General features: G+C 39.8%; 1 protein-coding gene across 1 annotated transcript in view; it reads right to left on the bottom strand.

Moving 5' to 3' along the window:
- Positions 1-26,936, bottom strand: part of HEPHL1 (hephaestin like 1) — a 92,923-nt gene that overhangs the window by 60,571 nt on the left and 5,416 nt on the right. Inside the window, 3 exon segments of the mRNA XM_060157892.1 lie at positions 1,544-1,723; positions 2,351-2,563; positions 11,459-11,703. Coding sequence (XP_060013875.1) covers positions 1,544-1,723; positions 2,351-2,563; positions 11,459-11,703 — 638 coding nt within the window.

Raw genomic sequence — 26,936 nt, 5'->3', positions numbered from 1 at the left:
GTATGGTCCTTATCCATTTCTTATAGGTTATCCAATTTGTTGGCATATACTTATTCATAGTAGTCTCTTATGATCCTTCTTATTTCTGTGGTGTCAGTTATAATATCTCATCTTTCATCTCTGATGTTATTTATTTGAGGCCTTTCTCTTTTTTTCTTAGTGAGTCTAGTTAAATGTTTGTTAATTTTGTTGATCTTCTCAAAGAACCAGATCTTAGTTTTATTGATGTTTTTTATTGTCTTTTTAGTATCTATTTCACTTATTTCTGCTCTAATCTTTGTTATTTCCTTCCTTCTAGTAACTTTGGGCTTAATTTGTTCTTTTTCTAGTTCTTTGAGGTGTACAGTTAGGTTGCTTACTTGAAACATTTTTTGTTTCTTGAGGTAGGCATTTATCACTATGAACTTCCCTCTTAGAACTGCTTTTGCTGCATCCCATAAATTTTGATATATTACATTTCCATTTTCATTTGTTTCAAGTTTTTAAAAAATTTCTCTTTTGATTTCTTCTTCAATATGTTGGTTGTTCAGTAACATGCTGTTTAATCTCCACATGTTTGTTTAAACAGTTAAACAGTTTTTAAACAGTTTTCTTCATGTAATTTCTAGTTTCACATCATTGTGGTCAGAAAAGATGCTTGATATAATTTCAATTCTCTTAAATTTATTTATTAAGACTTGTTTTATGGCCTAACATATCTATCTTGGAAAATGTTCCATGTGCACTTGAGAAGAATGTGTATCCTGTTGTTTTTGGATGGAATGTTCTATAAGTATCTGCTAAGTCCATCTGATCTAACATATTGTTTAGGGCTAAAGTTTCCTAACTGATTTTCTTTCTGGATACTTACATTGATATAAGTGGGGTATTAAAGTACTTTACTATTATTGTATTGCTGTCTATTTCTCCCTTTATGTTTGTTAATATTTGCTTTATATATTTAAGCACTTCTGTGTTGGGTGCACAAATATTTTAAATGTTATATATTCTTGTTGGATTGGCCATTATGTAACACCCTTCTTATTATAGTCTTTGTTTTAAAGTCAATTTCAAGTCTGATATAAGTGTAGCTACTCCAACTTTCTTTTGTTTTCCATTTGCATGGAATAGTTTTTTCCATCCCTTCAGTGTCAGTCTACATGTGTCCTTACAACTAAAGTGTGTCTCTTGTACATAGTATATAGATGGGTTTTTGTTTTTTTGCTGTTGTTTTTTTTAACCCATTCAGCCCCTTTATGTCTTTTGAATGGAGAATTTAGTCCATTTACATTTAAAGTTATTATTGATAAGTATGTGCTTATTTCCATTTGTTAATTTCTGTCCATTTTTGTAGTTCCTCTCTGTTCCTTTCTTCTTCTCTTGCTCTCTTTCTTTGTTTTAGGTTCTGACAGGGATTATGTTTCATCACTTTCTTATTATTCTCATTACGAAGTTATAAATCTTGGAAAACTACGTTTAATATTTCTGTGTGTTCTGTATCCCGTGTAGTGCCAGATACACAAAAGGTAGTCAGTATGTACTTGATAACATGAGAGGCACTCACCATGCATTTTGTTACTCTTCTGGAAAACAGCATCTTCTTTGTCAACTGAATCAGGGTCAGTGCAGAAATGTCTGATATTTTCCTCAAGGTACCAGCTTTGATTCTCATCCACAACAGTAAACATTATAACAAACTCTTGATTCACATCAGTCCTTGTCCCTGAATATTTATGCAGGATACCTATCAGGCACATTCAAAAGAGTAAGAAAAAAATTCACAGTGGACTAAATCAAGATGAGCTTTTCTTCCTGCCAATGGTATCAGGTAAGTTTGAAAGACCTACATGTACAAGAGTAACCCACAACATAAAATCAGTGAAAGGCTTTGATGGAAATGATAGAACCATAGAAAACTCATAAAACAGAAATCCTCACAACCACAGACTTGGAAACCTGGCTGTCCTTAAAGGAAATATACTTTATTGACAGAGCACAGATACACTATATCAATTAATAGGGAATAAAATAACAAAGGGATTATGTGGGTTAATTAATAAAGCAAAAGCATTCCTGGTCATTTGACTACATTTTACACTTTCCTATGTGTGGTGTCAGTGTGTATTTTTTTTTAAAGCACATAAGTTTCAGAATGCTATGATTTTTTTAGGCAGAAGCCTGAATTATTGTCCCTGTCATAGATCTTCTATGTTAGAAGAATTTCTTTAATCTTACAGAAAGTTTGGAAGAAGAGGCACACTCTGTGTGAAGCAAGGGAGGTAGGCAAGACGACCTGAAGATTATATACACTTTTCAACACACCTGGGAATAGGCTCCTAGGGATAGAGAGGGTGGGGAAGAGACGTCTTACCCTCTTTGCACACCAGCAGTGGGCCAATTAGCCCCGAGCAGATGTCCTTAGGGGCATCGATGTGCGAATGGTACACCCAGGTCAGGCAATTTGCATCTGCTGGGGCAGGAGCATATTCTTCTCTCACTGGCCAGACATAGGTATAGTTTTTGCCAGGAGGAACATTGTCATCATCCTTGTTCCTTCCATATGTTCCATCTGGGTACAGGGCTCCTTCCAAGAAAATATAAAACATAGTTAAAATGCAGAGATCACACACTATAGTGGAAAGAGCTAGAGCTTTGAAATCAAACACACATGAATTAAAATTTATTTGCTATGGGACTTGAGGCTATTTACTTAAATTCTCACTGCTTTGGTTTTCTACCAATAAAGCTGGAATGTTTATATCTACCCCCACAGAGATGTGAGAACTATATGAGGCAGTGTATATGAAGTATCCTGCACAGAGCCAGATGTTTAATAAATATTCATGAAGGCCTCCCGTACCAATCAGGAAGACATCAATCTACTTCACTTAACATCAACTGAAGAAGGAAAGGAGAAGCAGCAGAAGAAATAACAAACACTTCTTGGGCACTTACTACACATTCAGCACCTAAATTTGAGACCTGAGAGATTTTGGGTCTCATGAAAAAGATCTGCTGACCTCAAAGCTAAGCAGGTATAGAGGTGCACACTCAGCACCCAGGCTTAAAAATAAAAACAAGGGAAAAAAAAGAGCAGAAACCTTAGTGGCCAACACACTATAAGGAATACAGATTTCACAGGTTTAACCCAGACAGGTTACTAAACAAAAAAGCAAGTAACATAAACAAACTTGGATGATGGTGGGATCAGAATCCAGAATCCAAAGTTGCTACAGTATATTCTCAATAATTTCCAGTTTTCAACAAGAAGAACGACAGCCATAGCAAAATGAGACATGCAAAGAAACAAGAAAGTGTGATCCATACTCAAGGGAAAAAAAGCAGCCAATAGAAACTATCTCTAAGTGCTTCTAGGTGTTGAATTCAGCAGATAAAGACTTTAAAGCAGTTATTATAAATATATTCAAGCAACTGAAAGAAGCTATGTTTAAATAATTAAAGGAAAGTAGGACAAATTATTCAAAAAATAGAGAATCTCAATAAGGAGATAAAATTTATACATTAAAAAAAGAACCAAGTTGGAGTTTTGGCATTGAAACATACAATAAATGAAATAAAATATTCACTAGAGTGGCTTGGCAACAGATTCAAGATGGCAAAAGAGTCAGTGAACTTGAAGAGACATTGACAGAATTATGCTATCTGAAAAAGAGAGGGTTAAAAAAAGATTGAAGAAAATAAACAGAACCTCAGAGACCTATGGGACTAAATCAAGTATATTAACATGTGTGTAATGTAGTCTGCCAAAGGAGAGGAGAAAGAAATGAGGGCAGAAAAAAATATGTGAAGAAATTTTTACCAAATTTGATGAAAAACATTAACTTACTTACACATCAAAGGAGCACAACAAACCACAAGTAGAATAAATACAAAGAATTCATATACAAATATATTGTTGTCAAGCTGTTGGGGAGGAAAAAAAGGCAAAGAGAAATGATCACATACTAAGGAGCCCCAACGTGATTAACAGTTGACTTCCCATTTAAATATTTGATATGAGAAGACAGTGGGATGACATACTAAAAGTGCTAGAGGAAAAATACCAACCAAGAATAATACATCCAGAAAAACTAGCCCTCAAAACAATAAGGCAAAATAAAGATGCTCTAGATAAGCAAAGATAAGTGAGTTTGTTGCTAGCAGACCTGTCTTACAAGCAATACTAAAAGAATCTTTCAGACTAAAAGGAAATAACACCAGAGAATGTGAATCCACAGAAAGAAGTGAAAAGCACCAAAAATAGGAAAAATGGGAGTTAATATAAAAGATTCAATAAATATATTTTTCCTTTTTTATCCTAACTTCTTTAAAATTCATAAGATAATATACAGTTCCAAGTATAACATCACATGGTTGGGTTTACAGAGAGAGAGATGTAATGACAATCTAACAATAAAAGCACAAAAGAGGTGGGTGAGAATGATGCTCTGTTGGAGTAAAGCTTTTATATATTTCCAGAATTAAGTAGGTAAAAAATATGAAGTATATTATATGAAGTGATATGAAGTGATATGTTAAAATGCATATTATAATCCATAGGCCAACCAATAAGAAATGAACTCAAAATATATAGTTGAAAAATCAACAGAGAAATATAAATAGTAGATTTTAAAATATTGTTTCACACCAAAGAAGACAGTAAAGGAAAAATGGGGGAATAAAAAAGACAAAATGCATATAGAAAATAATTAGCAAAATAAGTGTAGCTCAAACCAATCAATAATTACATTAAATGTGAATGGTCTAAACACTCCAATCAATATGCAATGATTGTCAAATTGGACAAAGAAGTAACATCCAACTATATGCAGTCTATATTTTAGATTCAAAACACAAATAGATTGAAAGCAAAAGAATGCAAATAGCAACAATATGAGAGCTGAAGTGGCTTTCAATAACAGACAAACTAGATTTTAAGACAAGAAATGTAACGAGAGACAAAGATAGATATTTCATAATGATAAAAGAGTCAATATATCAGGAAGATAAAACAATTATAAAGCTATTCATACCTAACAAGAGTCTCAAAACACATAAAGCAAAAACTGACATAACTGAAAGGAGAAATACACAACTCAACAGTAATTGTTAGAGATTTCAATACGCTTCTATAAATAACTGGTAGAAAAACTAGGCAGAAAATCAGCAAGAATATCGAAGACTTCAACAATGCTGTCAAACAACTCAATCTAACTGATATCTATAGAACATTCCACCCAATGACTGCAGAATACACCTTCTTTACAAGGGCACATGGAACATTCTTCAGGATAGAAAGTTAAGCTACACATAAAATAAATCTCAATAATTGAAAAGGAATAATACTTCCATCCAAAAACAACAGAATACACTTTCTGCTCAAGTGCACATGGAACATTCTCCAGGATAGAGCACATCTTGGGTCACAAATCAAGCCTAGGTAAATTTAAGAAAATTAAAATCACATCAAGCATCTTTTCCAACCACAATGCTATGAGACTAGATATCAATTCCAGGAAAAAACTGTAAAAAATACAAACACATAGAAGCTAAACAATACGCTACTAGACAACCAAGAGATCACTGAAGAAGTCAAAGAGGAAATAAAAAAATACTTAGAAAAAAATGACAAAGAAAACATAATGACCCAAAACCTATGGGATGCAACAGAAGCAGTTCAAAGAGAGTAGTTTATAGCAATACAATCCTACCTCAAGAAAAAAGAAAAATCTCAAATAAACAGCCTAACCTTACACCTAAAGCAATTAGAGAAAGAAGAACAAAAATCCCCAAAGTTAGCAAAAGGAAAGAAAATAAAAATCAGATCAGAGATAAAGGAAAAATAAATGAAGGCAACAATAGCAAAGATCAATAAAACTAAAAGCAGGTTCTTTGAGAAGATAAACAAAATTCATAAACCATTAGGCAGACTCATCAAGAAAAAAAAGGAGAATACTCAAATCAACAGATTTAGAAATGAAAAAGGAGAAGTAACAACTGACACTGCAGAATTACAAAGGATCATGAGAGAATACTACAAGCAACTATATGCCAATAAAATTGACAACCTGGAAGAAACGGACAAATTCTTAGAAAAGTACAGCCTTCCAAGACTGAACCAGGAAGAAATAGAAAACATGAACAGACCAATCACAAGCACTGAGATTGAAACTGTGATTTAAAATCTTCCAACAAACAAAAGCCCAGGGTCAGATGGCTTCACAGCTGAATTCTATCAAACATTTAGAGAAGAGCTAATAGCAATCATTCCAGACTCTTCCAAAATATAGCAGAGGGAGGAACACTCCCAAACTCATTCTACAAGGTCACCATCACCCTGACACCAAAACCAAAGATGTCACAAAAAAGAAAACTAGAGGCCAATATCATTGATGAACACAGATGCAAAACTCCTCAACAAAATACTAGCAAACAGAATCCAACAGCACATTAAAAGGATCATACACCATGATCAAGTGGGATTTATCCCAGGAATGCAAGGATTCTTCAATACATGCAAATCAATCAATGTGATACACCATATTAACCAATTGAAGGATAAAAACCATATGATAATCTCAAAAGATGCAGAAAAAGCTTTTGACAAAATTCAACACCCATTATGATAAATGTGTGAGCATAGAGGAAACCTACCTCAACATAATAAAAGCCATATATGACAAACACACAGCCAACACCATTCTCAATGGTGAAAAACTGAAAGCATTTCCTCTAAGATCAGGGACAAGACAAGGATATCCACTCTCACCACTGTTATTCAACATAGCTTTGGAAGTTTTAGCCACAGCAATCAGAGAAGAAAAGGAAATAAAAGGAAACCAAATTGGAAAAGAAGAAGTAAAACTGTCACTGATGCAGATGACATGACATACATAGAGAATCCTAAAAATGCTACCAGAAAATTACTAGAGCTAATCAATGAATTTGGTAAAGTTGCAGGATAGAAAATTAATGCACAGAAATCTCTTGCATTCCTATACACTAATGATGAAAAATCTGAAAGAGAAATTAAGGAAACACTCCCATTTACCATTGCAACAAAAAGAATAAAATACCAGGAATAAACCTACCTAAGGAGGCAAAAAACCTGTATGCAGAAAACTATAAGACACTGATGAAAGAAATCAAAGATGATACAAACAGATGGAAAGATATACCATGTTCTTGGATTGGAAGAATCAAAATTGTGAAAATGACTATACTACCTAAAGGAATCTACAGATTCAATGCAATCTCTATCAAATTACCAATGGCATTTTTCACAGGACTAGAACAAAAAATTTTACAATTTGTATGTAAAAGTCTTTACAAAAGACCCCGAATAGCCAAAGCAATCTTTAGAAAGAAAAATGGAGCTGGAGGAATCAGGCTCCCTGACTTCAGACTATACTACAAAGCTACAGTAATCAAGACAGTATGGTACTGGCACAAAAACAGAAATATAGATCAATGGAACAGGATAGAAAGCCCAGAGATAAACCCACGCACCTAGGGTCATCTTTGACAAAAGAGGTAAGAATAAACAATGGAGGAAAGATAGCCTCTTCTATAAGTGGTGCTGGGAAAACTAGACAGCTACACGTAAAAGAATGAAGTTAGAACACTTCCTAACACCATACACAAAAATAAACTCAGAATGGATCAAAGACCTAAATGTAAGGCCAGACACTATAAAACTCTTAGAGGAAAACATAGGCAAAACACTCTATGACATAAATCACAGCAAGATCTTTTTTGACCCACCTCCTAGAGTAATAGAAATAAAATAAAAAACAAACAAATGGGACCTAATGAAACTTAAAAGGTTTTGTACAGCAAAGGAAGCTATACACAAAACAAAAAATAACAACCCACAGAATGGGAAAAAGTATTTGCAAATGAAGAGACCAACAAGGGATTAATCTCCAAAATATACAAACAGCTTATGCAGCTCAATATCAAAAAACCCAAACAATCCAATCAAAGAATGGGAAGAAGATCTAAATAGACATTTCTCCAAAGAAGACATATGGATGGCCAAAAAACACATGAAAAGATGCTCAGCATTACTAATTATTAGAGAGATGCAAATTGAAACTACAGTGAGGTGTCACCTCACACCAGTCAGAATGGCCATGATCAAAACGTCTACAAACAATAAATGCTAGAGAGGGTGTGGAGAAAAGGGACCATCCTACACTATTGGTGGCAATGTAAACTGGTGTAGCCACCGTGGAGAAGAGTATGGAGTTTTCTTTAAAAACTAAATATAGAACTACCATATGATCCAGGAATCCCACTCCTGGGCATATATCCGGAGCAAACTATAATTTGAAAAGATACATGCACTCCAATGTTCATTGCAGCACTATTTACAATAGCCAGGACATGGAAGCAACCTAAATGTCCATAGACACAGGAATGGATAAAGAAGATGTTGCACATATATACAATGGAATATTACTCAACCATAAAAAAGAATGAAATAATGCCATTTGCAGCAACATGGATGGACCTAGAGATTATTATATTATACTAAGTGAAGTAAGTCAGATGAAGACAAATATCATAAGATATCACTTATATGTGAAATCTAAAGAAAATGGTAGAAAATTTGAAACTTATTTACAAAACAGAAACAGACTCACAGACTTCAAAAACAAACATATTGTCACCAAAGGGGAAATGTGGAGGGGAGATAAATAATGAGTTTGGGATTAATACATACACACTACTATAGATAAAATAGTCAACAAGGACCTACTATATAGCACAGGGAATTTTACTCAGTATTCTATAATAACCTATATGGGAAAAGAATCTGAAAAAGAATGGATATATGTGTATGTATAACTGAATCACTTAGCTGCACACCTGAAACTAACATAACATTGTAAATCAACTACACCCCAATATAAAATAAAGATTAAATTTTTAAAAATCCAGTACTTATCAAATTAAAAACTCTCAAACTAGGAATAGACGGGAACTTCCTTCTAAGAATAATCCACATCTAACATCATGCTTAATGGGAGGGAGACTGCATGCTTTCTTCCTATGACTGGGAACAGGGCAAGAATGTTTGCTCTTGCCACTGTTATTAAATACTGTCCTGAAAGTTCTAGCCAGTGCAATAAGCCAAAGAAAAAGCTAAGTTATACCCATTGGTAAGGAAGAAATAAAACGTTATATTCATAGTGACATGATTCTGTATTTAGAAAATTCCAAGGAACCCTTTAAACATCTACTAATAAACAAGTTTAACAAGATAGTAGGATTCAAGATAAATATATAAAACTCAATTGTATTTCTACACACTAGTAACAAATAATCAAAAATAAAATTAAGAAAACTATTCCATTTATAACAGTATCAGAAAGAATAAGATATTTCTGAATAAATTTAACAAAAGAAATGCAAATCTTGTACACTAAAAACTAGACATTGTTTAGAGACAATAGAAGTCTAAATTCCATGTTCAGATTGAAAGACTCAATATTGTCAAGATGGCAATTCATCTTTTAAATGCAGGTGACAATTTCCCCCCAACTGATTGATAAAACTCAATGCAATCCTAATCAAAACCCGGCTGATGTTTTGTGAGGCTTTCTGGTAAAAATTAACGAGTTCATCTGATATTTATATGGAAATGCAAAGGACTTAGAGTAGCTAAAAAGTCTTGAGAAGAGCAAAGTTGGAGAATTTATGCTACCCAATTTCAAAACTTACTATAAATTCGTAGTAATCAAGACAGTGTGGTGTTTGTGCAAAGGTAAGCACATAGATCAGGGGAACAGAATTGAGAGCCCTGAAATAAACCCTTATACTTATAGTTATTGATTTTCAACTATAGCCTATGAATCATTTATCTTCTATTCCCAGGACCCACAGTCAGTCTCTGGCACCTGGTGGGCGCTCAGTGGAAGTATCATGAAGGTAATGAATTTTACGTGCTGACCTTCACCTACTCAGAACTAACCAAATCTGGGACCGAGAGGTTTGCTGCACTTCAGATGGAGGAAAAGCACCAAGAACAAAGGGCACTCCTAATCTTGTGTCCATCATCAGAGGTGTCTCCTCTGGCTGCTTAGACAGACCTGTCTATGGCAACTGCCAGGCAAGTTTCGTTGCCTTAGGACAATATTTAATAGCCAGAAGCTCGTCCTTGGTGGTAAAGTAAGCTGCATCAGAGCTAGTGGTGCTGTTCCTGGCATGTTCCTCAGAGCCAGTAGTGTAGCAGGTTTAACATCATTTGACACATTCCACCTGGTCACGAGCAAGAATAAAATGAGAGATGTGAAAAATACTTCTGAAGAGGGAGAAATACTTCCATCTCAAAAGCCTAAGAATGTTGCTTTTTAAAAAAATTTAACTTTAGGGAGTACTCAGGAAACTGTGCTATTGAAGCTATTTAAGTACAAACAAGAAGATAGGGATGGGGGACTTCCCTGGTGGCACAGTGGTTAAGAATCTGCCTGCCAATGCATGGGACACAGGTTCGAGCCCTGGTCCGGGAAGATCCAACATGCTGCGGAGCAACTAAGCCTGTGTGCCACAACTACTGAGCCTGCACTCTAGAGCCCTCGAGCCACAACTACTGAGTCCATATGCCTAGAGCCCGAGCTCCACAACAAGAGAAGCCACCGCAACGAGAAGCCCATGCACTGCAATGAAGAGTAGCCCCCGCTTGCCGCAACTAGAGAAAGCCCACGCGCAGCAATGAAGACCCAGCGCAGCCTAAAGAAATAAATAAACAAACAAATAAATCAAATTAAAAAAACAAACCAAAAAAAGAAGGCAGGGATGCTTCAGAAAGGAAGTACCAAAGACAGTAGCCTTAAGCAGGGAAGTTGAGGTCCACGTGCACTGAGACACCCTCCCCATAGCTGAGGCTGTTACTGGTGATAGGACACAGGAATCCGTTGCACACTCTGCTCCTTATCCAACATGGGACTCAGTCAAGACTGACTGACAGGAAGGTTAATGTGTTTCTGGGGCCGCGGTGGAGCATGTGTCAAGGGATGCCAACACCCAGTTCTGTAGCAACATAAACAAAAGTGAGAACGAAGAGAGGAAAGAAATAGGGTAAGAAAAAGAGAAAGAAAAGGTGGGGACAGATGGAGATGGGGGGAGGGGAGGGGGAGGGGAGGGGAGGGGGAGGGGAGGGGGAGGGGAGGGGGAGGGGAGGGGGAGGGGAGGGGAGGGGAGGGGGAGGGGAGGGGAGGGGAGGGGAGGGGGAGGGGAGGGGAGGGGAGGGGAGGGGAGGGGGAGGGGAGGGGAGGGGAGGGGAGGGGGAGGGGAGGGGAGGGGGAGGGGAGGGGGAGGGGAGGGGGAGGGGAGGGGGAGGGGAGCGCAGGGAGAAGACAAAAGAATACATGTAATCTTAGAATGTGCTCTTAGAATCCCGTTCATTGCAACTGACAGTTGCCTTACTTAAGAAGGAGAGAGAAGACACCAATAATATAGGATTGATATTTACCTTCTGAATCTTTGTTGTAGAAAACGCCGTGTGGATGCAAGGAGTAGGGTCGGGAAGCAAAGTTCTTTAAATGGATGACAATCACATCACCCACTTCAGCTCTCAAGATAGGGCCCAAGAATCCAAGCCAGGGAGGTTTGGGGATCTCTGTGGAATAAGTCTCATCTGTGTAGTGTCTGTAAACAGCCTTTTTGTAAATACCGCCTATCCTGTTGGGTCTTCTTTTGAGAAATAAGGTTGCAAGTCTAAAAGTAAGAAGGAAAATATTTTATAATTGAAATTAAAAGAGAAATCCTAATAGCTTACTTTAATAGTCCACAAAGTACTTGTAAGCATGATTTCTTATTTGGTGTTCACCAAAACCCTTCAGCCTCTGTAAAGTTGGTAAGATTATCCTCAATTTATTAGTGAGGAAATGGAGCCTAAGAGTTAAGGGACAAGCCAGAAACAAATAGTATTCACAACCAAGCTAAAACAAAACCAAAATATTCTAAAGTCACACTGTCCATTTGCCCCTTTTCATTCAACAAACACTTATTATGCACTTACCGCATTCTCAGTAGGAGTCTATGAACTAATAATGAAAAAATTAAGTAACTACTCAGAGCAATATATGATTAAGTAAGTACCAATTGAGTGGTTGATGCAATGGATATTGGCTCAGTTTTTCTAGGAATATATTTGTTCACAGAAGGAAAAGATTGCTGTGAGTCAAAGAGGTCAGAAAAACCTCATATAAAATGCAGAAATTAAGGAGAAGTAGGATTGGATAACAAAGTGGAAAAGTTGAGGACACTGAGCAGGGACAGAGCATGAGCAACAAGGAGGAAGAAGTATGGGTGATGTGGGGGGAAAGCAAGTTATAGGCTGGGGCAGAGTTCTGGAAGGTGAGTAGGGAGAAGTATGGATGCATGTAAACTCTGGGGAAAGACTGATAATGAACTTTATCATATGGTTATCATAGATTGAAGAATTTAGAATTGATCTTGGAAGAACTGAGGACTCACTGAGGTTTTTCATAAAATGGATGACATGATAATCAGTATTTAGGAATGATCCTTATGGCAGTGGTGTGAAAGTTTTAGAGGAGTCAGGCAAAGGGGATAGCAAAGATGGGGGGCAGGGAGGTTGTCAGGAGATTAGGAAGGTGTGATGCAATAGGAAAAAAAGGGATGGATGTGAAAAAAACAGGATTCTAGGACTTAATATGACCAGATGCCCTCCTGGGGTGAGAGGGAGACTCAGCCCAGGGTTTGGGAGCCTGAGACGATAGCAACACTGGTGACACTATTTTGCAGGTGGTCATACCATCTTCCCCTGGGAGATGGAACCCCCTTCCCCACTCTCAATCTATGTGATTAGTGCTCCAATCCCAGAAGAATTGGCTTCTGCTTGAGCAATAGCTCCTGGGTGCAGCCATTCCAATGAAGCTGAGGCAACAGACAAGTCGCACTCTGGCACACACTCCTGCACACGTGCATGCATTACTTCTCAGTCATTCAACAAACTGTAAGTATCCCAAGCCCTGTACTCAGTCCTGGGGATACAGAGAAAAAATGCAAAGACTGGAAGGAGCTCTCATTCTAGAAGGAAGAGTTATTGAAACCAAGCAGGACTCTATGGGGACTTACCAGTGACAGACCCCTGGTGTCCCCCACCTCTTGTTTGTAGAAAAGCTTTAGCCTCCTGGGCCTTCCCCAAGTTCCAAAGAGCAAATTTAATCAGAGAAGTGAGAAAATGCAGAAACAAAGGAAAACAGTCAAGCAAGACAAAAGAATAGTTTAGCCATAAAACAAAGTCAAGGACTTTTAGTTCCTCACCGGGTGCTATAGAAAATACCCTGAGCCATATCCTTGAGTTGTTTTGCAGATACTAAAACCCCCACCAGGAGGAAGAAGTTAACTACATGCTGACCACCAGCACGTCAACCCCAGACCAGCTGGAACCAGGAGGGTGATGATGTCGACTCCCGAAACACCACCATTACCCCACCACCAACCAATCAGAAGGACATACACAAGCTGATCACACATCCCTCCACCTCACCTTTAAAAACCCTTCCCTGAAAACCACTGGGGAATTTGGGTCTTTTGAGCATGAGCTGCCTGTTCTCTTTGCTTGGGCCCACGTTGAGTGCCTTGCGATAAATGCTGTACTTTCCATCACCACAACCAGTATTAGTAGACTGGCTTTGCTGCACACTGGGTACGTGGATCCACGTTCGGTGCAGTAACATGAGAACACAGGCATATAATCTTGAGTGTAAGACAGATCAGATGAGGTTTCCTAGATGAACTAATGCCTAAATGTGGTCTCAAAGAGCAAAGAAGTGTTACCCAAGCAAAGAAGATGGAAAGGGCTGATAGAGCAGACATTTTGCCAACTCTGCACCCACACTACATTCTTTGGTCTAAGAGGACACCTTTCCCATTCTCATTCTATATATGCTTTGGGTGGGGCACCACACCCACCTCCAGCAATGGAGCAAGTGACTCACCCTAAACTATTAGCGCACTAAGCCCCCTCATACATTGGTGGAGGGAGGGCTTGTGATCCAGGCCTGGACACATTGGTGTAATTCTTCCCCCAACCAAGCCACCCTGGACCACAGTGATTAGTTCAGGGACAGCTATAGAGTGGCTGATTGCTTCAACCTGAGGGAAACTAGGGCAACTCCAGACTCCCATTTTCCTCCAGAGTGCCCTGAACCAATTCTTCCCCTGCCTCACCCCTCCCAGTATAAGGCACACTTTCCCCCTTTGATTCCTCTCCCTCATCTGAGTCAGAACCCTAGGCAGATGCCATGATTCAGGTATCCTTGTCCTGTCCCAGGTCCCAGCCTCAGACATCAGTACGCAGAGCTATAAACCCTTAGATAGTTGGGGTTCAGTCTGTAGCTGGACCCAAGCCACATTCCCATTCTGTCCAGAGACAGACCCAGGAACAGTGGTCCTCCTGAGGTAGACATATTTCCTGGACCAGAATATATAAAGTTTATACCCATGTATGACTGTCTCCCCATGATAAGACAAGCACTTGACAATTTACATGACTACTGTGGATAGAGATCAAAAGGAAGACCCTCCCTGCCCCTGCAATAGGGTCTGTCTATCCCATCAGTGCACGTCACACCTTTGAGAACTCTCCCAGAGTTCTCACATGCATCTCCCCTATTTCAGTCCTGTGATGAGCTTGAAAACTGTTCTGCTGACTTTCAACAAGTACAGATTGAGGACCTAAAGCATGTGAGGTGCAGGGTTAGGTGTTGCTTAGATAAAAATATGAACAGGACCCAAGGGACAAAGACAGTATTGGCTGCACAAGAGAGATTATAAGAATTATAAGAGGAGAACAAAATGCCCTGAGAATTTAGGAGAGAGGGAGAGATGATGGGCTCTCCAAGTGGAAGGGATGGCTTGAGAAAGGGGGTAGGGGGGCGGGAGAGGAATTAGAGGTCAGTACTCAATGGGAGTGAAATTGTAGTGAACTGTGAATGCTGGATTAAGGCATTAGTATATATTATATCTACAATTAATAGCCCGTGAAGATTCTTGAGCAGGAAATTTGACCATATACTTGTTTTGGGAAGACAATTTTGGTAGAACCCCATATCTGACTTCTCTTCATTGTACCTACCTATCTGATTTTGCCCACCTGCTTCTGCTCACTTGATCAAACTCCTTCCTGAGCGTCCACCTCTGAATACCAAGCCTACATAGCTGACCAAGCCTCTGTTTACCTTCATGGTTGATTTGGGGGATTTTCTTCCTTGGTGTCTGACCTCAGCTGACCTGACCTCAACTTAGCTGAGCCTCCTTTTCCCGGTGGCCCAGGTATGGCATCTGCTTGCCCTGTCTGATCTGGTTCTTTCTCTGGCCAACTTGGGAAGTTTCACTGTCTCTCTTTACTTCAACATCATGTTTTCCCAACTTTCCTCCCTTCCTCTTTCTGGGTCCTATCTCAGCAGAGAATTCCTTTTTTTTTTTTTTTTTTTTTTGGCTGCATGCTCTTCGGCTTGCGGGATCTTAGTTCCCTGAACAGGGATTGAACCTGGGCCATGGCAGTGGAAGTGCTGAGTCCTAACCACTGGACTGCCAGGGAATGCCCTAGAATTCCTTTGTTGATGAAGCCATACCAGGTCTGATAGTCTCTGTATCAGCAATGGATTTCTGTTAGCTTCATTAAGCACGACAGATCAAAAAGCAAAATAACAGGTATTTTCAGGGCTTCATGTTCATCTCCTTGAAGACATTATCAAATGATCGTATACCAGTGACTCAGATACAAGCTCCCAAGCAGTTCCTGCAACAAAGCTCCCAGCAGTCTCTAGTATGAATGGTAGTTTTGCCCACCCTGCAGACTTTTCAGGTTGATGGAGCCAGAGGTCAATGTGCTCCTCTCCTCTGCACACAGCCTTTCCTCCAAATAAGGGTTGAACAAATGTTTTTGCAGATATCAGTTGAAGGAGTCCCAAATTATTTATCTGCCCAGAACACCAGATTACTAGCCTGCCAAGGCACGCTCATGTGCCGACCCCACACTGCCCTTTGTGTGGAGTCGGTATGGGGGGAGGTTCCTGGGACAAAGGAGGAAGCCATGGTTCAGGCCCCCACGGAGAAGCCACGGATGGGCCTGACCAGAGAAAAGCCAGTGCTCCAGCAATCACAGGGCCAGTCCTCCCAGAGGTAGCAAAGCTCTCTCTCCCCCAGATGCCAGGCTCAGCTGACAATCCAGATAATGGAACTGAGAACACAGGAATCCGGACAAAACGGTCAGAGAATTATAACAATGATCTTGGTAGCAAAAGCCTGGAAAGACCAATTTCTTCAGCTGGTGACTGGGAAAATAAATTATGGCACAGTCATACCACTTAGCCATACAAAAGAACTAGGTGTTTCTACAGGTAGCAAGATGGCATGATCACCAAGATGCTAAATGGTAAGAGCAAATTGCAGAACAGCATGTAAAGTATGATCCCATTTGTGTGTGTGTGTTTTTAACAATATACATATACATGCAAAGAAAACATTTGGAAATACGTCCAGGGAAACCATGAAGTGTAGCTTCTGGGACGTGGGACTGAGGCCACAGACAGGAGCAAGAAGGGACGAGAAGTTTACTATTACTCACCCTCTACCGTACTGTGGGAATGTTTTACTCTGTACCATTGTACTTACTTTCATAATAAAAACAAGCTCACATTTTATTTAGACAAGAGGGTCCAGGCTGTTTGGCTACTGAGGGGTCAAACTTCTCTTCTTGTGTGCCTTCTACCTCTGAAAACACAGCTGCCACCACAAAGTGTGCTGTGAGGGTGGGAGCTCCTTCCCCACAGGGGAGATTGGCATCCTGACCAGGGAGCACAGCACCTGCTCAGCCTCTGATTTGACAAATCCAAGTCCACTATCTAAGCATCAGGACCGAGGTCTTGGGGACAGTTGGGTCTGTGCACATGAGGTCTTCTGCCTCTGTGTATCCACTGAGCCTACATGTGTCTGCCCAGGAGCAGGAGTTCACTTCTGCTCTACAAGGCAGAAGCCTACATTTCCGTGTGCAAGGGAATGGTATAAAAAGTCTGGATACCTGACAATGGGGCTTTATGATAGAGGCTCTTGTGTTTCCCAGCCTCACTTGCAGCTTGCATGGTCATGTGACATAGTTCTAGCCAATGAGATGTAAGCATATATCACTCCCTGGTACTTCTCTGGACTCAGCTAGTAGAGACCCTTTCTGTCCTTCGCTCTTCCCATTATCCATGCCCAAAATGAAGACATGACCACTGGAGCTTTAGCAGCCATCTTGAGAGAATGAGGAAGAAGGTCACACCCTAGGGATGGTCAAGTGGAAAGCCAAAAGAACCTGGGACCCTGAAGTTGCCAACCTCTGGACTTCTTTTGTGTAAGTCAATAAATAGACTTAAGCCAGTGTTTTTTGGGCTTAAGAAAACAGTGTTTTTCTGTTAACTAGCAGCTGAATACTAGTCCTAACTGAACGGAGTGTTCAGAAGAAGAAGGAAGAAGAGCAGAGGGAGAACTGAGTCATCCTCAGGCTGGCTAATTAGTTCCAGAGTAGGCATAGTTGCCTGGCTTTATACTGGTCACCCACTAAGTCAATGACAGAGCAAGGATTAGATTCAGAATCTCTGGTGTCCTCTCTAGGTTCAGCCTGAAGGGTAAAAAGCTATAATGAGATTATTCATAGGAGCTTGTCATTCCAACAGGCTCTGTGGGAAAGATGGACATCTGAGCCTCCTCACTTCTCTACTTCAGGTTCCCAGCATGTGTGACCATGCTTGCACACACATATACCTACATGGAAATGTGTGCTGAGCAAGAGTTCCTTACCATGAGTTGTCTGGCAAAGCCACCTTAACAACAGGCAAGCATATCGAAGGGAGGGGAAGTGTTCACTGCCTTCCTACAACGCATTGCATATACTGCATATTTTAGTACTGAGTTATATATCAACTTGTTTTGTGCATTCATGGATGTGTGTCATTCTTATCACCTAAACAGCCAATGGTCACTCCAAGAGAGAATTAGGTTTTCTATCATAGTTGTTCCTAAATGTCCACCCATATACCAATAATATCAGAATTATCTGGGACATTTCCCAAAAATGTCACGCCCCATTTCAGGGCAATTGAATCAGACTTTCTGCTGGCAGGACCTATGATATCTTTATTTTTCCTCACCAAACAATTCCTACAACAGGGCATTCTAGTGCTTGCCCATTCTGATTTTTCTTTCCTCCCATGAAAAGGGGAGATTAAAGAGCTTTCACAGTTAGGTGGGGCTATGGGATTTTGGCAAACAGGTTATGAGTGGAAGTAATATGTGTCACTTCTGAACCAGGGCATTTAAATGCCATTACAAGACTCCTCACTTCCTCTGCTGTAGGGGAAGCCTCCAATGAAGATAGTAAGATCTCAAGATCCAAGCAGCCTGGCTGCTAGTTTGTTTGGGGAGGACAGCTGTTCTGGAGTCATTGGTCCTCTGTGAACCAGAATGGATGAGAAATACACCTCTGTGATATCAAGCTCCTGAGATTTGGGGCTTGTTTGTTTCTGTAGCACAACCTGACCTATTCTGACTAATACAATTCCAATGTGCATGCAAGTTTGGAAATCACATTTCTGTAGTACTTAACATAAAACCCATAGTAACTATTTAAAACCATAGGAACTGTTTAAATCCATAGGAACTATAGAAAATGGAAAAGGTAGGGGAGAGAAGCAAAAGAACTACAAATCTGCAGCCTGTGGAACAAAAACCACATTCACAGAAAGATAGGCAAGATGAAAAGGCAGAGGGCTGTGTACCAGATGGAGGAAAAAGAGAAGACCCCAGAAAAACAACTAACTGAAGTGGAGATAGGCAACCTTCCAGAAAAAGAATTCAGAATAATGACAGTGAAGATGATCCAGGACCTCAGAAAAAGAAAGGAGGCAAAGAGCGAGAAGATGCAAGAAATGTTTAACAAAGACCTAGAGGAATTAAAGAACAAACAAAAAGAGATGAACAATACAATAATAGAAATGAAAAATACACTAGAAGGAATCAATAGCAGAATAACTGAGGCAGAAGAATGGATAAGTGACCTGGAAGACAGAATGGTGGAATTCACCACTGCAGAACAGAATAAAGAAAAAAGAATGAAAAGAAATGGAGACAGTGTAAGAGAACTCTGGGACAACACTAAACACAACAACGTTCGCATTATGGGGGTCCCAGAAGGAGACGAGAGAGAGAAAGGACCCAAGAAAATATTTGAAGAGATTATAGTTGAAAATTTCCCTAACTTGGGAAAGGAAATAGCCACCCAAGTCCAGGAAGAACAGAGAGTACAATACAGGATGAACCAAGGAGAAACACGTCAAGAAACACAGTAATCAAATTGGCAAAAATTAAAAACAAAGAAAAATTACTGAAAGCAGCAAGGGAAAAATGACAAATAACATACAAGGGAAATCCCATAAGGTTAACAGCTAATTTCTCAGCAGAAACTCTACAAGCCAGAAGGGAGTGGCATGATATACTTAAAGTGATGAAAGGCAAAAACCTACAACCAAGATTACTCTACCCAGCAAGGATCTCATTCAGATTCAATGGAGAAATCAAAAGCTTTACAGACAAGCAAAAGCTAAGAGAATTCAGCACCACCAAACCAGCTCTACAACAAATGCTAAAGGAACTTCTCTAAGTGGGAAACACAAGAGAAGAAAAGGACCTACAAAAACAAACGCAAAACGATTAAGAAAATGATAATAGGACATACATATCGATAATTACCTTAATCGTGAATGGAGTAAATGCTCCAACCAAAAGACACAGGCTTGCTGAATGGATACAAAAGCAAAACCCATATATATGCTGTCTACAAGAGACCCACTTCAGACCTAGGGACACATACAGACTGAAAGTGAGGGGATGAAAAAAGATATTCCATGCAAATGGAAATCAAAAGAAAGCTGGAGTAGAAATAATCATATTAGATAAAATATACTTTAAAATAAAGAATGTTACAAGAGACAAGGAAGGACACTACATAATGATCAAGGGATCAATCCAAGAAGAAGACATAACAATTATAAATATATATGCACCCAACATAGCAGCACCTCAATTACTAAGGCAACTGCTATAAAAGAGGAAATTGACAGTGACACAGAAATAGTGGGGGACTCTAACACCTCACTTACACCAATGGACAGATCATCCAAACTGAAAATTAATAAGGAAACACAAGGGTTAAATGACACAATAGACCTGATAGATTTAATTGATAATTATAGGACATTCCATCGAAAAACAGAAGATTACACTTTCTTCTCAAGTGTGCACAGAATATTCTCCAGGATACATCACATCTTGGGTCACAAATCAAGCCTCAGTAAATTTAAGAAAATTGAAATCATATCAAGCATCTTTTCTGACCACAACTCTATGAGATTAGATATCAATTACAGGGAAAAAACCTAAAAAACACAAACACATGGAGGCTAAACAATACATTACTAAATAACCAAGAGATCACTGAAGAAATCAAACAGGAAATCAAAATTACCTAGAGACAAATGACAATGAAAACACGACAATCCAAAACCTATGGGATGCAGCAAAAGCAGTTCTAACAGGGAAGTTTATAGCTATACAAGCCTACCTCAAGAAACAAGAAAAATCTCAAATAAACAATCTAACTTTACACCTAAAGGAACTAGAGAAAGAAGAACAAACAAAACCCAAAGTTAGCAGAAGGAAAGAAATCATAAAGATCAGAGCAGAAATAAATGAAATAGAAACAAAGAAAACAATAGCAAAGATCAATAAAACTAAAAGCTGGTTCTTTGAGAAGATAAACAAAATTGATAAACCATTAGCCAGACTCATCAAGAAAGAGAGGGAAAGGATTCAAATCAAAAAAATCAGAAATGAAAAAGGAAAAGTTACAACAGACACCACAGAAATACAAAGCATCCTAAGAGACTACTACAAGCAACTCTATGCCAATAAAATGGACAACCTGGAAGAAATGGACAAATTCTTAGAATGGTATAACCTCCCAAGACTGAACCAGGAAGAAGTAGAAAATATGAACAGACCAATCACAAGTAATGAAATTGAAACTGTGATTAAAAATCTTCCAACGAAAAAAAGTCCAGGACCAGATGGCTTCACAGGTGAATTCTATCAAACATTTAGAGAAGAGCTAACACCCAGCCTTCTCAAACTCTTCCAGAAACTTGCAGAGGAAGGAACACTCCCAAATTCATTCTATGAGGCCAACATCACCCTGATACCAAAACCAGACAAAGATACTACAAAAAAAGAAAATTACAGACCAGTATCACTGATGATTATAGTTGCAAAAATCCTCAACAAAATACAAGCAAACAGAACCAACAACACATTAAAAGGATCATACACCTTAACCAAGTGGGATTTATCCCAAGGATGCAAGGATTCTTCAATATATGCAAATCAATCAATGTGATACACCATATTAACAAATTGAAGAATAAACACTATATGATCTTCTCAATAGATGCAGAAAAAGCTTTTGACAAAATTCAACACCAATTTATGATAAAAACTCTCCAGAAAGTGGGCATAGAGGGAACCTACCTCAACATAATAAAAGCCATAAACGACAAACCCACAGCAAACATCATTCTCAATGGTGAAAAACTGAAAGCATTTCCTCTAAGAGCAGGAACAAGACAAGGATGTCCACTCTCACCACTATTATCCAACATAGTTGTGGAAGTCTTAGCCATGGCAATCAGAGAAGAAAAAGGAATAAAAGCAATCCAAACTGGAAAAGAAGAAGTAAAACGGTCACTGTTTGCAGATGACATGATACTGTACATAGAGAATCCTAAAGATGCCACCAGAAAACTGCTGGAACTAATCAATGAATTTGGTAAAGTTGCAAGATAGAAAATTAATGCACAGAAAACTCTTGCATTCCTATGCACTAATGATGAAAAATCTGAAAGAGATATTAAGGAAACACTCCCATTTACCATTTCAACAAAAAGAATAAAATACCTAGGAATAAACCTACCTAGGGAGACAAAAGTCCTGTATGCAGAAAACTATAAGACACTGATGAAAGAAATTAAAGAGGATACCAACAGATGGAGAGATATACCATGTTCTTTGATTGGAAGAATCAATATTGTGAAAATGACTATACTACCCACAGCAGTCTACAGATTCAATGCAATCCCTATCAAATTACCAATGGCATTTTCTATGGAACTAGAACAAAAAATCTTAAAATTTGTATGGAGACACAAAGACCCCGCATAGCAAAAGCAGTCTTGAGGGAAAAAAACGGAGGTGGAGGAATCAGACTCCCTAACTTCTGACTATACTACAAAGCTACAGTAATCAAGACAATATGGTACTGGCACAAAAACAGAAACATAGATCAATGGAACAAGATAGAAAGCCCAGAAATAAACCCATGAACCTATGGCCAACTAATCTATGACAAAGGAGTCAAGGATATACAATGGAGAAAAAACAGTCTGTTCAATAAGTGGTGCTGGGAAAACTGGACAGCTACATGTAAAGAATGAAATTAGAACACTCCCTAACACCATACACAAAAATAAATTCAAAATGGATTAGAGACCTATGTAAAACCAAACACTATAAAACTCTTAGAGGACATAAATCACAGCAAGATCTTTTTTGATCCACCTCCTAGAGTAATGGAAATAAAAATAAACAAATGGGACCTAATGAAACGTCAAAGCTTTTGCACAGCAAAGGAAACCATAAACTAGACGAAAAGACAACCCTCAGAATTGGAGAAAATATTTGCAAACGAATCAATGGACAAAGGATTAATCTCCAAAATATATAAACAGCTCATGCAGCTCAATATTAAAGAAACAAACAACCCAATCCAAAAATGGGCAGAAGACCTAAATAGACATTTCTCCAAAGAAGACATACAGATGGCCAAGAAGCACACGAAAAGCTGCTCAACATCACTAATCATTAGAGAAATGCAAATCAAAACTACAATGAGGTATCACCTCACACCAGTTAGATTGGGCATCATCAGAAAATCCACAAACAACAAATGCTGGAGAGGGTGTGGAGAAAAGGGGACCCTCTTGCACTGTTGGTGGGAATGTAAATAGATACAGACACTATGGAGAACAGTATGGAGGTTCCTTAAAAAACTAAAAATAGAATTACCATATGACCCAGCAGTCCCACTACTGGGCATATACCCAGAAAAAAACCATAATTCAAAAAGACACATGCATCCCAATTTTTATTGCAAGACTATTTACAATAACCAGGTTATGGAAGCAACCTAAATGCCCTTTGACAGATGAATGGATAAAGAAGATGTGGTACATATATACAATGGAATATTACTCAGCCATAAAAAGGAATGAAACTGGGTCATTTGTAGAGATGTGGATGGACCTAGAGACTGTCATACAGAATGAAGTAAGTCAGAAACAGAAAAACAAATAATGTATAACGCAAATATGTGGAACCTAGAAAAATGGTACAGATGAACCAGTTTGCAGGGCAGAAATAGAGACACAGATGTAGAGAACAAATGTATGGACACCAAGGGGGGTAAGCGGCAGGGGGTGGGGGGGGTGGTGTGAAAAAAAAAAAGGTAGGGGAGGGGTGGAAGTAAGAGAAAGTCTTTCCAGTGTCTATGCAGCAAACCACCCCTAACAATACATAATACATATGTAACAATAGGACAGAAGCTCCAGCTCTTATGAGTCTTAGAAGATGCAAATCATGCCCAAGGAACAAAGCAGGTGGGTGACTTCCAGGGGCCATCCACAGGAAGCAGCCTCCGGTTTAGCTTGAGTGCACTCATTAGAATGCCCAAGTTGTTGGGCTGTATATTGTATTTTTAGTGTATCTGCAGGGTGACCCCACTCTGAGTGACTGAGTAATCACCACGCCTCAGATTCATCCTCAACCTACATTCCAACATTTTGACTCAAGCTGAGGATGTGTCTATTTCCTGCTGTGAAGGAATCCAGTGGGGTTGGGAAGTGTCCCATTAACTACTGCTTTAAAGACAAAACGTTTACATTGCCAAGGCCAGGGGCAATACCGTGAAGGGAGACACCTTCCATAGGCAGGTGAGATCCATCATTGTCAGAACAAACCTGCCTGTGGAAATCCTCTAACCAGTGCAGAGGTGGGATGCCAGTTTAGATTCCGAGGGGTTTGTAGCTCACTGGGGCTGTGCAGCTCACCAGCATCTCCGTCCCCCACCTGGATCCCACCTGGATCTTTTAGTGGGATTTTTTTTCCCTTCCATTCAACCATCGAGCAGTTGTTGAACCTCTACTGTATATGGGACATCAAATTAGAAACTGGAGTCAAGATGTATAATTCTCAGTCCTTGTATTCAAGAGATTTCCCATCTGGTTGGGAACACAAAACATAGGCATTGGTGAATAAATAGCAACACCGAGTTTTCTATATTAAGGGACAACTAACCGTATAGAGCCCAAATGTCTGAGTGTGTGTTGGGGGGATGCAGGATGAAGACGAGTTGCAAAGTAACATCAGCAGAGGGTATGGTCAGAGCAAACATGTGAGATCATGTAGTCACAATAAGGACAAATGGTGCTGTCTGAGCTTGAGATGGACTGAGGTTCACCAATGAGAAAACAGGACTAGATTGGGACAAGTGCCACGTGGCAAAAGGAAGGGTGAAGATGGCAGTTTCGAGTTGCAGCTCGGGCACAGCCACGACCTTAATCAGATTAATAGTTTTTGAAGCTATCCCATCCAGTGATGTGCTCCTCTACACCTTGCTCACCCTGGTTTCCCCCTGGCATCCCCTAAGTCTTGAGTTCCCCCTTCTCCCACTTCATTTCCACAGAAGCCCCCCAGGCACCAAATACACACAGTAAAGGGAAAAGAGAATGAGCTTGAATTCCAATGCCTGCCTTGATGTTGTGAGGTCTTGGGGAAGTGACTTAACTTCTCTGAACCCCAGTTTCCTCAGCTGTAAACCGCTGACCATGGCAGAGCCACTGCGAGGGGTAAATGAGATGTGGAGCCCCATGCACAGTGTCTGGGAGAGTTAGCGCTCAGTCAATGGGAGTCAGGGGAGTTCTGATCGTTTCTGGCAGAACTCTAACTAGAAAAGAGGAAAATGTGACCATCTGAGGTCTCTTTCCCATGGATACCCTGCTCTCCAGAGAACCCCTCAAGACAGGAGGGCTAGCATGAAGACAAACATTTCCTGAGCGCTAATCCAGTGCCCAGCACCATATCTGAGCATTTACATATCTCCTGATACCCACCCTGTGGTGGGCTGATGATGGCTTCCAAAGATAAATTGACATCCTAATCCCATTATTTGGAGAAAGAGTCCTTGCCGATGTAATTAAGGATTTTGAGATGAGGAGATGATCCTGGATAATCCAGGTGAGTCCGAAATGCCAGCAAAAGTGTTCTCATAAGGAGGAGATAAGACACACACAGAGGAGACGGTGATATGAAGACGGAGGCAGAGATTGGAGTGATGCCACCACAAGCCAAGAATTGTCAGCAGTCCCCAGAAGCTGAAAGAGGCAATGAGTGGATTCTCCCTTAGAGCCTCCAGAGGGAGTGTGGCCCTGCCAACATCTTCATTTCAGACTTCTGATCTCCAGGACTGGGTGAGAATAAATTTCTCTTCTTTTAAGCCACCTAGTTTTGTGATAATCTGTTCCAGCAGCCACAGGGGATGAATATACCTTCCCCCTCATGCAAGGACTGTCATTATCCCCATCTCACTAATGAGAAAATTGAGGAAGGAGAAGGAGAAGGAGAAGAAGAAGAAGAAGACTCAACTACTTGCCTAGTAAATGGAGCAAGAATTCTAAGCTTCTCAGTTGATGCCAGAGCCCCACACTCGCCAGGAGGCAAGGCTGCCTTGGCATCTTGTTAGACCACTTGGACTACACTTGGCTAAGGAAAACTTCCCTGGGCCTCCTGGTCCCCCTGACCAGGGCAGGAGATCTGTCACCCCTATACATGGCAGGGAAAGCTTTAATGACAATTCCTGGAATATAGTAAGGACTCAAGGACAGCTATTGTACTGTCTTTGAGTTCTCTCAAACCCCACAGACCTTGGTGTCCCACTACCCAGAGGTGAGAAAGGGAAGAGGGGGACTAAGATGGTGTTCATGAAGGATGGGGAAAAGGGAGAATTAGGGAGGGGAAGGTGGCAGGGACTGCCAGCTGCCTTATATTCTTGCTCCCTTTCTTAGTAACAGAATCAAACCCTGCTTTTATTCAGGCCCAAAAAAGCACAAAACTAAAAGACTGTATTTCCAAGCCCTCTTTGTGTCTTTGAGTATCCAATGAGATGTAAGTAGAATTGGTTGGGTGGGGTTTTCATGAGAGCCCTTTAAAGGGCTGATGCAGCAGAAATTATGGCCCTTCTACCTTTCCCCTTTCTCTCTTCCTTCTTGGATAACAGGCATGAGGGCTGAGTCCTAGCAGCCATTTTGTGACCATAAGCTTCCTTGAGGAGTAAGGTCACATGCTAAGGATAGTGGGTCAGAAATATAGAAGGCCTCTGAAATCCTATCATGCCACCTGTCCCACCAGCCTTAGACTGGCCACCTCTGCATTTCTTTCATAAGAGTATATCAAACCCTAATTTATTTAAGCCACTCTAGTCTTGTCTTTACTGGCAGCCAAAAGCAATCACTAACTGATATAGTAACCCCAAGAGATTCCCAAGGCATCAGGCCCAACACATGATTTTTTCTGCTGATAAGATAGAAGTTGAGATTTGAAAGTCATCATCTGTCTAAGACCAAGCACTAATGAGGTGAGATCCTTCTCTTTATTTCAAAGCTTATAAAAGCCTTTCTCTTCCTCTACCTGCTTCCCTTCAGTTGGCTCTTCTTTCAGGTAAACATACAGGGCCTTCCCCATCCTAGGGCCTGCTCACAGGGGGTGTTCAAAAC

This window comes from Lagenorhynchus albirostris, chromosome 9 (assembly GCF_949774975.1).
Source record: "Lagenorhynchus albirostris chromosome 9, mLagAlb1.1, whole genome shotgun sequence".
NCBI classification, from domain to species: domain Eukaryota; kingdom Metazoa; phylum Chordata; class Mammalia; order Artiodactyla; family Delphinidae; genus Lagenorhynchus; species Lagenorhynchus albirostris.
The sequence above is the reverse complement of the archived record's forward strand: the minus strand, read 5'-3'. Positions and strand labels throughout refer to the sequence as shown.